Genomic DNA, 13,598 nt, shown 5'->3' with positions numbered 1-13,598 from the left:
ATTTGTCTGAACATTATCCTGGGAATATGTTGCATTTTTTATAAAATGCTAGAATTCTAGAGAGTTTTAGGACTAATGAATTTTAGAACTAGGAAAAAAATCATAGAAATGATTTAGAACTAGAAGAAATAGACTGAGCCCCTGTATTTTGCAGATGCAGAAACTGAGGGGAACTCAGGTTATGACTTACAAAGTGTTTATGTAACTAGGGTTTCCAGATTTTTTTAAAATAAAAAATAAATTCCTTGTAATATTTGGATATATGTATGCAAAACAAAAAATTATTTACCTGAAATTCAAATTTAGCCAAGTGTCATGTATTTTATCTAGCAATCCTGTGTATAACACTTAAGCATTTCCTGGTCTATCACCTTTCGTAAGAGTTGACACTTGACCTTGCTGTGCTTCAGTTTCCTTATCTTAAACCAGGATACCAACGGGATCTATTTCATGGGGTTGTCGTGTCAGTTAATGTGTATGAAAAACTTAGCATAATATCTGGCACTTAGTAAGGGCTCCATAAATCTTAGCTGTTATTGTTACTATTGATATTATTATGTAATTAGTTATTTGCAGAACTTAGGCTCTGTATTCTGATGTCTATTTAGCTTGCTTTCAGATAAGGTTAAAAATGGAGAACCTTGAATTTGCTTGGAAAGAAAAATCTTTTTCTTTTATACGTTGATTATGGAAAAGTTATTGATACGCTCCATGAGAGTAATTTTGTTAGAATACAAGAAAAGTTGATCAGTTTAGAGGCATAGGAGAGAGGAAAAAAGATAAGCTGCAAGAAGGGAAGAATTTTCAGTGAGGGACTAGGAAATAACTTTGTGTCTTGTAAAATGGATATTACCATATATCATGGGTCAGTCTACCAGACTGTAAGTTGTTACAAATCATCTTTATCTTATATGAATGGTCATGATTGGAAAAATTAGTTGAATTGGTTTTTACTTACTTATATGTATTGTTTATATATCTTTAACTTTCTTGCTATATACACCAGTATTATTTTTTAGAACATGCCATTTGTAATCTTAATAAATGTATATGTATAAAATTTAAACAATATAGACAGAAGAGTATAAAACAAGAATATAAAACATAGATGAGTATAAAATGAAAATGTAAATCTACCTTTCATGTCACTTCTAACCCTAATCCCATTTGCCAGGTTAACAGTGTTAGTAGTGTCTTTCTAAATTTTTTAGTGTATTTGAAAATGTGTAATATATATATTTAATTTAATGTATAAAATTTTATAAAAAACATATAAAAACTTACATATGATGTATTTAGTATATGTGTTAAATAGCTATACAATGCATATACCATTCAAAAATCTTGGTTTTTTCCCCAATATCTTAAAGATCTTTTTACTTTAGCCCATATGTACCTACACTTTTTATTTTAAAGGCTCTTTAATACTCCATTGTAAAACTTAGGCATAACCTAATATTTTTCACCAGTTTCCTATTAATGGAATTTTAGGTTGTTTCCAGTTTGTTGCTCTAAGAAACAATTCCGCATTTAATTTTTTGTGTGTATCTTTGCATGCTATTTAAATATAGCTGTAACATACATTCCAAGGAGTGGAACTGTCAGGTCAAAGAGTACATGCATTTTACTTTTTACATATTTTGCAGTATTAACCAATTTAAACTCTTATAGTCATATATGGGAATGACTTTTCTCCTACTTCCTGCTGATAGCATTATTGAACTTTTAAAATGTTTGCCATATGTGTAATTGAGAAACAGACTATTTCTTTGATTTTTATTTCTTTAAATATGAGTAAAGTTTGCTATACTTTCATGTGTTGTTTATTTGTAGTTTTTTTGTTAACTAGTCATATGTTTCGCCCTCTTTTTGAGTTATTGTTTGTTTGTGAGAGCTCTTTGTATTTGTCATGTAATGCAAATAGATTTTTCATCATTTGTAATTTCCTATTTTTCTTTTTTCATTCATTCTTTCTTAAATATGTTCAAATTTGTCACTCTTTCCTTTATTCATTTTAGGCCCTGCGATTATGTTAACTAGCAGAAAAACATCCACTGTAGTGGCCTATGCAGTTAAGAACCTTAAACTTTTTATTAGAAATGAAATGTGCTTTTGCATATATTTTTCTTTTGTTAGAAAATATATTGGCTAAGTATTTCCAGGAATTTTAAACTTAGAGTAGTATGTAATGTGAACAAAAATTAATGAGAAGTCTTTAATTTTGATTTTACAAGTTTAATATCAGAAACTAACCCTTTTTATATAATATTTTAACCTTTGGATGTCATTCTTGGCAATTTGTTACTGTAGCCCAGAAGGGCAAGCAAAGGACGCTAGATTCTGAAGACTTTGAGTATAGTTGTGAGATCTTTAAGCAAGGAAGCAAATATGAGGGCAATTGGTAAGAAAAAAATAAGGGGGATCTGTGAACACTGCTGGCACAAGAATAATAAAATCATATGTGGCTTAACAATGGGGATATATTCTGAGAAATTGTTGTTAGGCAGATTCATTATTACGTGATTTTGTCATTGTGTGGACAGCATAGTGTGTACTTACACAAACCTAGATGGTATAGCTTAGTACATACCTTCACTATATAGTACAGCCTATTGCCTCTAGGCTACAAAGTAGAGCATGTTACTGTACTGAGCACTGTTGGCAGTTGTAACACAATGATAAGTATTTGTGTGTCTAAACATGACATAGAATAGGTACAGTAATAATACAGCATTATAATCTTATGGGATCACTGTCGTATGTGGTCTGTCATTGACTGAAATGTCGTTATACTATGCATGACTAATTGCAGGTTTTAAAAATGTTATTGGGCTAGAGCTCTTTTAATTACTTATTTCTCAAAGGTTTTCAACCTCTGTCTCTGTGTGTGTTTCAAAGAGTACATTTTAATGTGAAAATAGGGTTTGCTTTTTGGAAACTAATTATAAAAAGGACTTCAGAAATATAGCAGTAATTCTTGAAATTGAGACATGTTTGGGCTTTTTTTTTTTTCTTTCTTTTTGCAGGATAATTGCAGGTGTCATGGTGATGTTTCTTTCAAAGCATTTGCTCATCATTATAAATGCTTAGGGAAAGAAAGGAAGAGCCCATTCCCTGATTTTTGCTGTAGAACAGTGTCTTTGCTGTGGTGTTCACAAAATAAAATAGAATAATATTTTCTTCAGTTACTTTGTGCTCAACAACATTCATTTAAATGTCTTTACTTGACAACTATTACTGTTATATTGTGTAGAAGTAACTGTTAATGTTGAAATTACTAGTATAAAAGATGTTCAGAATTCTTGTATATTTTTTGTCATTTATCCTCATCTACTAATAAACAATTTAATTCTTGTTAGAAAATACTAAAAAAACTTGTGTGGAGTATTCCATTTCATGACAATGGAAATCACAACTTTTAAAGATCCATTGAGATTCTAGTTATCGTCTGAAAACGTGTGGGCTTTAAATGGACTTCAGCTACCTTCATTGGCCTTCCTTGATTGAATCTCTAAACTTGCATCCTGGGAAGTGAGGGGAAGAGGAAAGTAAAATGACAAAGATGTGCCCTTTGGATGGATAATAACAAACTTCTTTGGCTACTTAATCTGGGAATTTTTTTTTTTTTTTTTTTTTTTTTTACATAAAAGAGGGTATAGAAGCCAGATTTTAGTAGACTAAATTATTAAGAGTTATGGAATGGTAGAGATGGAAAGTGTATTTATACTAGAACATGTTTAATGGAAAAGAGTCAGTATCCATTTTAGAAGAAGCAAGACAGATAGGCAGATGATAGATGGGGCAACTGAGAAAGATCCCTGAGGTTAATGCGGGTGAATGTGGGGTCCAGTTTACTTATAAAAGTAGAAGGATTAGCTTTGGGTAGAAATAGTTAAAACAAAAGGAAAAGTGTGGCTACAGATTGTAGGTGGCAAGGGAGAAAATTTAGGAATTCTTTCTTAATGACTTAATGCCAGTGTTTTTTTTTTTTTGACACATGATTCCCAGAATATCTGTGATCCTCTTGATCTATATATAGAGAGTCAGTTATGATTGGTGTTGGTATTATAAAGAAACAACTTTTAGTTCTTCATAAGAAGCTTGCATTAGAAACTGAGAATTTGATTAGTACCCTGTTTTTAGGTATTTATACTTTTATTTTTGGTCATATCTATTAGTAGGTGTGAATCTATTGCCATGTTGACATTTGATATAGTAGTTTGTGTTGATAGTCCTGAAACATTTCTTCTTGAGAGAAGGAGATGGATTGATGGATGGCTTGGTCTTTGATTCTTCTGATCCTATCAGACTTAAGGTTGCTTGCAAGGTGACTTATTTCTGGATATGGAGCTCAATAGAAGATTATGTGTAAACTTGTTCTACATCTGGATTATAGTAAGCATCTACTGGAATAACAGAAAAGATTGTAGAAATACTGAGTAAATCGCTTGCTTATCCTAAAGAACCTTTCTTCGATTCTTTGGTTTCTCAGTTGGCTGATATTGAGATGAGAAATGGAGGAACTAGACATAAATTTAGTTGGAAAGAAAAACCTGGTCAGGTACAAATAGCAGAAGGAAAAGAAGCCAAGAAGTTTCTCACTTAGGAAACAAGAATTTGAGAGACAGACCCTGGAGAAAGCGACTTCATAGGGGAATAATTGCACTGGTGCTCTTTAGAAAGGGCACGAACTGTGGTTATTTAATTTGCATTATACATACATGTAAAAATATAATATCTATAATTCCACATAATAAACATAAACGTAAGTTTTTAAAGCAGGGAATGTTGGAAAGTTGAATGGGAAAGAATGCAAATTGAGAAAAGTTGTTTTGATTAGTAAGTAAAAGAGAGATATGATTAGATTGCCAGAAATTCTGGTAAATTACATTTGCAATACAATGAAAATGACATGTACCTTAGCATTTAATTTGAAAAAGTACTGAAAAATATTTTCCATACAAAAAAGTACAACTAATAAAACAAGCAATAACTCAGCCCATGGATGCATATAAAAAGCAATAATGTTCTCCTGCTTACATGAATGCAGTGTCCCTACTGTTCATTTTAATTGTTTTTTAAAATGTAGACTGAAAGAATATGAGGGGAATGAAAATATGTTACTTTCTAGTGTTGCTTTACCTCACATATTTTAGATTTTTTAAACACCAGAGTATTGTCTTTCCTTTCAACAATATGGGAAGAAATGGCTACTATAGATTTTCTGTAGAGATTGTTTTTTTTTATTCCAATGCTGTCTATCTGTTAAAAGATTCCCCTCCCAGAGGAATTAATTATTTAAAAATAATTTCCATATATTGTTGGTAGATCATGTTTTGATTTGGAAAACCAAATTTGTAGAAAATATGATTAAGGTTAATTTTCATAGAATATTATGGAATCTGGGAATTCAGGAAAACTAATAATATCAGATATATCCTTTATATTTAAGATTATGACAAATTAGTTATACTCTAGTTTTAAAATGTATTACTCCCTTTGAGGGTTAAAAAACTTTGAAGTATGATTGACATATAGTAAACTGCAAATATACAAAAGTGTACATTTTGGTATATGTTGAAATGCATGTATTCTCATTAAACCATCACCCCCCCAAAAGCCTTTGTGCCCTTTCATCATCTCTCTCTCCTGCTTTCCCACACCCCTGCTCTCTACTCCTAGGCAACCACATCTGCTTTCTTTTATTATAGACTACATTTGTCCCTTGGAATTCGTGGGAGTTGGTTCTAGGACCACTCAAGTATACCAAAGTCGTACATACTCAAGTTGGAACCCACATGCATGAAAATGTCACTCTGTAGTTTTTGCATCACATGAATGCTGTATTTTTGATTGACGTTTGGCTGAAAAAAATGTGTGTATAAGTGGACCAGGGCAGTTCACCCCTGTGTTGTTCAAGGGTCAGCTGTAGTTTGCATTTTCTAGAGTTTGATGTAAATGGGATCATACGTTATGCACTCTTATTTTGGTCTGTCTTCTTTCACTCAGCATAATTATTGTGAGCTTCATTTATGTTGTTGCATATGTCAGTAGTTCATTCCTTTTTATTGATGGGTAATATACTATTGGTGGGTACATCACAATTTGTTTTTCCATTCTCCTGTTGGTGAATATTGAGATTGTTTCCAGGTTTTGGCTGTTATAAATTATGTACAATTCTGAACTTTCATGTACAAGTCTTTGTATTGACATATGCTTTCCTTTCTCTTGGACAAATATACCTAGGAGAGCAGCAGCTAGATCATATGGTAACTGTATGTTTAAATACTAAGAAACTGCTAAACTGTTTTCCAAAGTGATTGTACCATTTTACATGATCAGCAACAGTGTATAAGAGTTGCAGTTTCTCCAGATCCTTGTAAGAACTTGAAATGGTCAGTCTTTTAAATTTTGGCTCTTCTAGTGGACGTGTGGTGGTAGCTCATTGTGGTTTTAATTTTTATTCCCCTAATGGCTAATGACTACTGATGCCAAACATCTCTTATGTGCTTATTTGCCATCTGGATATCTTTTTGTAAAGTGCTTACAAAGTGTAGTGCTGTTACTTCTCTATTAGTAATTTAGGTGTCTTTGTTTTATGATCAGTCAGGCTATAGGTTTATCAATTTTATTGCCTTAAATATCAGCTTTTGGTTTCATTGAATTTATTGTTTTTCTATTTTCTATTTATTTTACTCTGATTTTTATTGTTTTTTGAATTTATTTGTACTTTGTTTTAATTTGCTCTTTTTCTGCTTTCTTAAGGTGTAAGATGAGGTCATTAATTTGAGATCTTTTCTAATATAAATATTTAGTGCTATGAATTTCCCCCTAAATTAGCAGCATTCCACCAGTTCGGACATGTGTTATATAGTTTTCCTTTGGTCTTATTTTTGACCGATGGGTTATTTACAGGTGTGTTATTTGGTTTCCAAATATTGTAGTTGAGAATTTTCCAGAGACTTTTGTTAATGATTTCTAATTAATTTCATTGTGATAAAAGAATATAGTTTATATAACTTGAATTCCTTTAAATTTATTGAGACTGTCTTTATAGCTTAGAACATGGTGTATATTGGAAATATTTTGTATGTACTTGGAAAGAATGTGTTTTCTACTCTTGTTGGGTGGTGTGTTCTATGAATGTCCATTTGGGCGTGTTAGTTGATGGTATTATTGAAGTCTTCCATGTGCTTGCCGATTCTGTTTATAGTAGTCCCCCTTTATCCATGGTTTTGCTTTCTGAGGTTTCAGTTACCCATGGTCAACCATGCTCTGAAAATATTACAGTATTTTGCAAGAGGCACCACCTTCACATAACTTTTATTACAGTATAATGTTGTAATTGTACTATTTTGCTATTAGTTGTTGTTGTTAGTGTCTTACTGTGTCTTATTTATAAGTCAAACTTTAACATAGGTATGTATATATAGGAAAAAAAATGCTATAGATAGGGTTTGGTACTATCCAAGATAGCAGGCTTCCACTGAGGGTCTTGGAACATAACTCCTGCAGATAAGGGAGGACTGTTATATTTATCCTATCAAATATTGATAGAGAGGTATTGAAATTTATAGCTGTAATTGTGGATTTGTTTATTTCTCTTCTTTCAGTTTTTCTCATGTATTCAAACGCTCTTGCTGGATTGACTCCTTTTTCATATGAAATGACCTTTGTCCCTGGTAATATTTTTTCTCCATATTCTTGTTTGTTTGATATTAATGTAGCCATTTCAAGTTTCTTTTGACTAGCATTAACATGGTATATCTTTTTCCATCCTTTTATGTTTAACATACTTATGTCTGTGTGTTTATAGAACATTTCTTGCAGTTGAGTTTTGCTTTTATATCAATCTGATAATTTCTGCCTTTTAATTTAGGTATTTGGACCATTTATATGTAATGTTATTGATATAATTAGGTTCAAATATGTAACTTTGCTATTCGTTCTCTACTTTTCCCATCTGTTCTTTGTTCGCTTCGTCCTCTTTTTGTCACTTGTTTTGGATTATTTTTATGATTCCATTTCATTTCTTTGGTTGCTGTAATTTTTTTAAAAAAGCATAGTGGTTGCTTTGTCTTTGATGGTGTACTACACCTTTAACTTACCATAGTCTATCTTCAAGTGATATGCCGTTCCTGAATGGTGTGAGAACTTTATCATTGTTTATTTACATTTCTCTCTTTCTTTCCTGTTAGTGTTGTCATACATTTTACTTATACTTTTTATAAACCTCAAATATATTTTTAAAATAGTTATCTTCAGTTACATGTATGGTGGGATACTTAAGATTGCCCCACAGCCCTCTGATGCTGTTTTCATTTTTACAGATTCTTTTCTGTGTTCCATTTTTCATGCAGAAAATTGCTTCAAGTTCACCAAACTCTACTTCTGCAGTTTAATTTTCCATTAATCTTATGCAGTATATTTTTTATCTCACACATTGTAGTTTTCATCTGTAGAAGTTTATTTTGGATCTTTTTTATATCTTTGTTGTGTCTGACTTTTTGAACATATGGAACACAGTTATAATAATCACTTTTAGTATCCTTGTCTGCTGTTTTTTACATCTGTGTCAGTTCTGGGTTGATTTTGACTAATAGCATTGTGTTCTAATTATGGGTGTTTTTCTACTTATTTGCCTATCTGATCATCGTTGATTAGATACTAAGTTTTACAGACTACCTTGTTGAGTGCTAGACATTTCTGAATTTCTATAAATACTCCTGAACTCTGTTCTGGAATATGGTTAATTGGAAACCATTTGATCCTTTAACTTTCGTTTTAACATTTTTTTAGGTGGGCCCAGAGCAGCATTTAGTCTAGGGCATGCTGTTTCCCACTAATGAAGCAAGACTGTTAATACTGTGTCTAGTGCTTTTTGAGTTACATGGTTTCCTAGTCTGGCTAGTGTGACTGAACATGCAGTTCCCAGGAGTGCCAGGTACTCTCCCTCCAATCCTTTCGGCTGGTTCTTTCCCTGACTGCAGGTAGTTTCTTGCTGAGTACTCAAGGGGAACCCTGTGCAGTTCTCTGGGATTTTCTTATGGTGCAGCTTTCTCTTCTTTGGTACTCTGTTCTGTGAATTCTAGCTGCCTTGGAATTCTTGGACTCCTGGCTATGTCTCCTTTACTCAGAAGTCCTTCAGGCTCTTGACTGAGGTCACTGTCCTGCACTGTAGCCTTGAATTATTTCTTAAGGCAGTAAGCTAGGGAAATCTGACCTTGGCTGGCGGTTTCTTTTTTTGTGTGAGACTTCCATAGTATAGGTTTGGCACATGGTATCAGTTTTAAACTAGTTTATATTACTTGACTATATGTTATGTTCTGGACTGACTTTACAAAAAAGCACATGATCATTGCTTTTATTCTTTGAATGCAGTTAAATATAGTTTCTTAGATTATTAACAACTTATCATGTCAAATGAGAAAAGTTTCCAAAGATGTATAGAATTATGGCCTGGTTTTAGTTTTTTGTTTGTTTCCTTTTTGAAATAACGAGCATGGGGATATTAAATAAGAAGAGTTGATAAATGCTATTTATCTCATTGTTATTGAGATTTTGATCAGTTGTTATAACTGCCATAGTTGATTGTGGCATTGTAACAGAGAATTTTAAACTATCAATTTTTGGAAGAACATTTAGTTTAATTTACATGTATTGCAATCATGATCTCCTATTGGTGCTGAATGCTTTGTTGAGGTCAGTTAAAATAACATTTGAGTTTTGATGTTATTGCTTGCATTACACCTATATTTCATATGCTGTTAATCTGTCCTGTTCCAATAGAAGTCCAGAGCATGAGTCCATTCATATCCTGAGTGTTGATGAGAAGAACAAGTTGGGAGCCAAGATTATCAAAGCAGAGATGATGGGGAATATGGTAAGACTTTTAGATGTTGTTTTGGAGAATAGTGATCAAATATTTAACTTCTTATGAGTAATTTTAGAAGTTCCTTAGTAGTGTGGATATAGCACACTGTGAAAGTAACTGTTGATTATTGATTCCTTAAAGAAATTCTCAGGCCTGTAATCCCAGCACTTTGGGAGGCCGAGGCAGGAGGATCACTTGAGGTCAAGAGTTTGAGACTAGCCTGGCCAAAATGGTGAAACCCCGTCTCTACTAAAAATACAAAAATTAGCCTGATGTGGTGGCGTGTGCCTGTAATCCCAGCCACTGGGGTGGCTGAGGCAGGAGAATCGCTTGAACCTGGGAGATGGAGATTGCAGTGAGCCAAGATCATGCCATTGCACTCCAGCCTAGGCGACGAAGTGAGACTGTGTCTCAAAAAAAAGAAAAAAAAAAATTCTTGAACCTTTCTGTGAACAGTACTATCTGCCTACTTGTAAATAAATGATCTACTTTCTCTGTCAGATCTCTGAAATTTAAGATCCTAAGGAACTTCATGCTTTTAAATTTCTTTTTTTACTTTGTTATTTGCTTTCTTCCTGCATTTCTAACTCATTGAGCATATTTAAGGGAGATAAAGATGTCACTTTTTCCACCTCATTTTTGTCATGTATTTTTAAGAATGTTTTTTACTTTTCCAAATTACTTAGGAACCTAAAAAAGGAGGATTAAGTCATTCAAGTTTTCAGTAAATGTGCTGTGCCTGATAGCCTGATACTGTGTTAGATGCTTTGTGTAGGCTAACTCATTTAATTCCTGTAGTAATGTTTGATTTACGACTAATTTACCTCAGAATTGTAAGAAATAGGGATGATTTGGTAAGAGCTGCATTTATCCATTTGTCCATTCATTTATTGTCACATGCATATTAAAATAATATACAGTGAGATGTATATATTAAAGTGCACATAGCAGAATAGCACAGCCAGATATTCCACATCTTGATAGAATAGATTCGGTCATGGTCATATGTATGCACTCATCTCAAACCCAAATATAAGGGATCTTTAGGTAATCTTATGTTTTAGCAAACTATTAGTACAGTACTGTAGTAGAGCAAATGGTAACCAAACAAGATATTTCTGTGTTATGTCTAATAAAGGGCATATCTTGCATATGCTGCTCTCTTTGAATCTGATCCTTGGAAACACTGAACTTCCACTCATCCTAGAAATTGATAAGGAAAATAAACAACAATAACGATAGCAAGAAAATAAAGTTTGAGCTTTGAAAGTACGGAGGAATTAGTTAAAATAGTGAAAGAGAGGTCATCTAGGTAAAAGGGTAAAATATGTGTTCTTGTGTTCAAGAAGAGCACTGTGGTGGCGCTTGCTGTTCTTTGCATGTCACATAAATCTACTTATTTAATTTATTACTTCATGGTTTATTGGTTTATATGACAGTTGTTTCATATAAATTTCTATAAGTTTCCTAGAGTAAAAATGAAATATATTCAGAATTTTCGTCCAAATTATCAGCAATAAAGAAGGTAACATTTTAAATCTTGTGATAGCTTTTTTGTTACCAATAACTGAAGTTGAAAGTATTGAACTTTTATAATATTTAGTAATTATTAAAATGTCATTAAGGTTATGTATTTCCTTCATCTATGTCCTCCAAAATATATGTCCTTGTAATTATTTATCTTTGAAGCATAAACACATCACAGGTATTCAAGGAGTTTGTAACTGAGATAAGTTCATTAAAAAGTAATACACTAGGCTGTGGGTTGGTAGTTGAAATTAGATGGTGGCTACATGAGTGTTGGTTATACTGTCTTTCCTTCTGTTGTGTAAATTTGAACATTTTGTTGTAAAGAATTAAACTACATATTGCACATATTTTACTTGTTTTTCTTTTTGAAGGAATTAGCTGAACAACTTAAAGCTCAACTTGAAAAGGCAAATAAATTCAAAGAAACTGTAACACAGACACCAAAAAAATCTGGGGTAGAGGTAAGTAATAAAAGTTTGGAGAAAATTACCTTGTCTAACACTACTACTGGGCAGTGGTAATATTTTATTTTATTTATTTTTTTGAGACAATGTCTTGCTCTGTTGCCCAGGCTGGAGTACAGTGGCGTGATCTTGGCTCAGTGCAACCTCTGCCTCCCGGGTTCAAGCAATTTTTGTGCCTCAGCCTCCTGAGTAGCTGGTACTACAGGTGTATGCCACCATGCCTGGCTAATTTTTGTATTTTTAGTAGAGACGGATTTCACCATGTTGGTCAGGCTGGTCTTGAACTCCTGACTTCAAATGATCTACCCCCCTCGGCCTCCAAAAGTGCTGGGATTATAGATGTGAGTCACTGGGCCCAGCTGGCAGTGGTAATATTTTAATGTGAGATGTGTCTGTATATGTGTCTGTGTGTTTCTGTGTATGCATGCTTGTTTAAAAAAATTTAGTTTTCTATGTATTCTCTTACATTCTATCAGTGTGCCCTAGTGGAAAAAAGCCTCAGGCTGAGACCAAGGGGACCTGCTTTTATTCTGGGCTGTGCTGCTTACTGATTGCTTCTGTATGAGTCAGACTGCTCCTTAACTTGTCTCCTTCAGAATGAGGGACTTGAATTAGATATTCATTTCATGTAAAACAAATTACTGGCCGGGTGTGGTGGCTCAAGCCTGTAATCTCAGCTCTTTGGGAGGCTGAGGTGGGTGGATCATGAGGTCAGGAGATCGAGACCATCCTGGCTAACATGGTGAAACCTCATCTCTACTAAAAATAAAAAATAATTAGCTGGGTGTGGTGGCGGGCGCCAGTAGTCCCAGCTACTCAGGAGGCTGAGGCAGGAGAATGGCATGAACCTGAGAGGCGGAGCTTGCAGTGAGCTGAGATCGAGCCACTGCACTCCAGCCTGGGCGACAGAGCGAGACTCTGTCTCAAAAAAAAAAAAAAAAAAAAAAAAATTACTTTGGTCTATGATTAATTCATCTATCTGTTAGTGAACAAAACAAATAAAAACATCTACCTGCATGGAACTTTCATTTGGGTAGCGAGGGAAACAAATTATAAAAATGATAAGTTAAAAAATAATACAGTATATCAGAAAGTTACTCTATGGCAAGGTAGTAGCAATTTTGACACGTGGGTTGGTGGCTTGGGATGCACAGGCCAATTCTCTTGAAAAAGTGTAAGGACTTTATGTAAGGACTTGTAGTTAGTGGAAGAGCGAATTTCTGTGTATTTGAGTGAAGAGTGCTGTAGTCATAGGGAACAGATTTAAAGGCCCAAAGATGGAAATATGTCTGATGTGTAGGAAGAATAGCAAGGAGACCAGTGTTGCTAGAGTGGAGTAAATAAGAGAGGGAAGTAGGAGATACAGGTGAGAGAGACTATACGTGGCCAGATCATGTTAAGCTTTGAAAGTCATAGTAAGGAGGTGGGCTTTTTTTTTTTTTTTTTTCTGACTGACATGGTGAGAAACTATGAAATGGTTTTAAGCAGAAAACATATTTTGACAGGACCGTTCTGGATTCTCTATTAAGAACGGTTTGCAGAAGCTGAAGTAGAGGTGGGCTTTTGTAATAATGCAGATAAGAAATGATAGTGGCTTTGACCAAGATAGATAGTAGCTATGGAGATGGTTAGAAGTGATTGCATTTTATATTTTATAAATACTTGCGGTATATATTTTGAAAGAAAAGCTGACAGGATTTTTATGGTGGTTTAGGCGGGGGGTGGGTAAT

At 33.7% G+C, this 13,598-nt stretch overlaps 1 protein-coding gene across 1 annotated transcript in view; it reads left to right on the top strand.

Annotated features, from left to right (window-relative positions):
- Positions 1-13,598, top strand: part of LOC105493667 (CWF19 like cell cycle control factor 2) — a 126,237-nt gene that overhangs the window by 30,865 nt on the left and 81,774 nt on the right. The window contains exons 9-10 of the mRNA XM_071075527.1: positions 9,790-9,883; positions 11,776-11,865. Coding sequence (XP_070931628.1) covers positions 9,790-9,883; positions 11,776-11,865 — 184 coding nt within the window. The remainder of the gene's footprint in view (positions 1-9,789; positions 9,884-11,775; positions 11,866-13,598) is intronic.

This window comes from Macaca nemestrina, chromosome 12, assembly GCF_043159975.1.
Source record: "Macaca nemestrina isolate mMacNem1 chromosome 12, mMacNem.hap1, whole genome shotgun sequence".
In the NCBI taxonomy this organism is placed as follows: Eukaryota; Metazoa; Chordata; class Mammalia; order Primates; family Cercopithecidae; genus Macaca; species Macaca nemestrina.
This window is presented reverse-complemented; position numbering and strand designations above follow the sequence as displayed.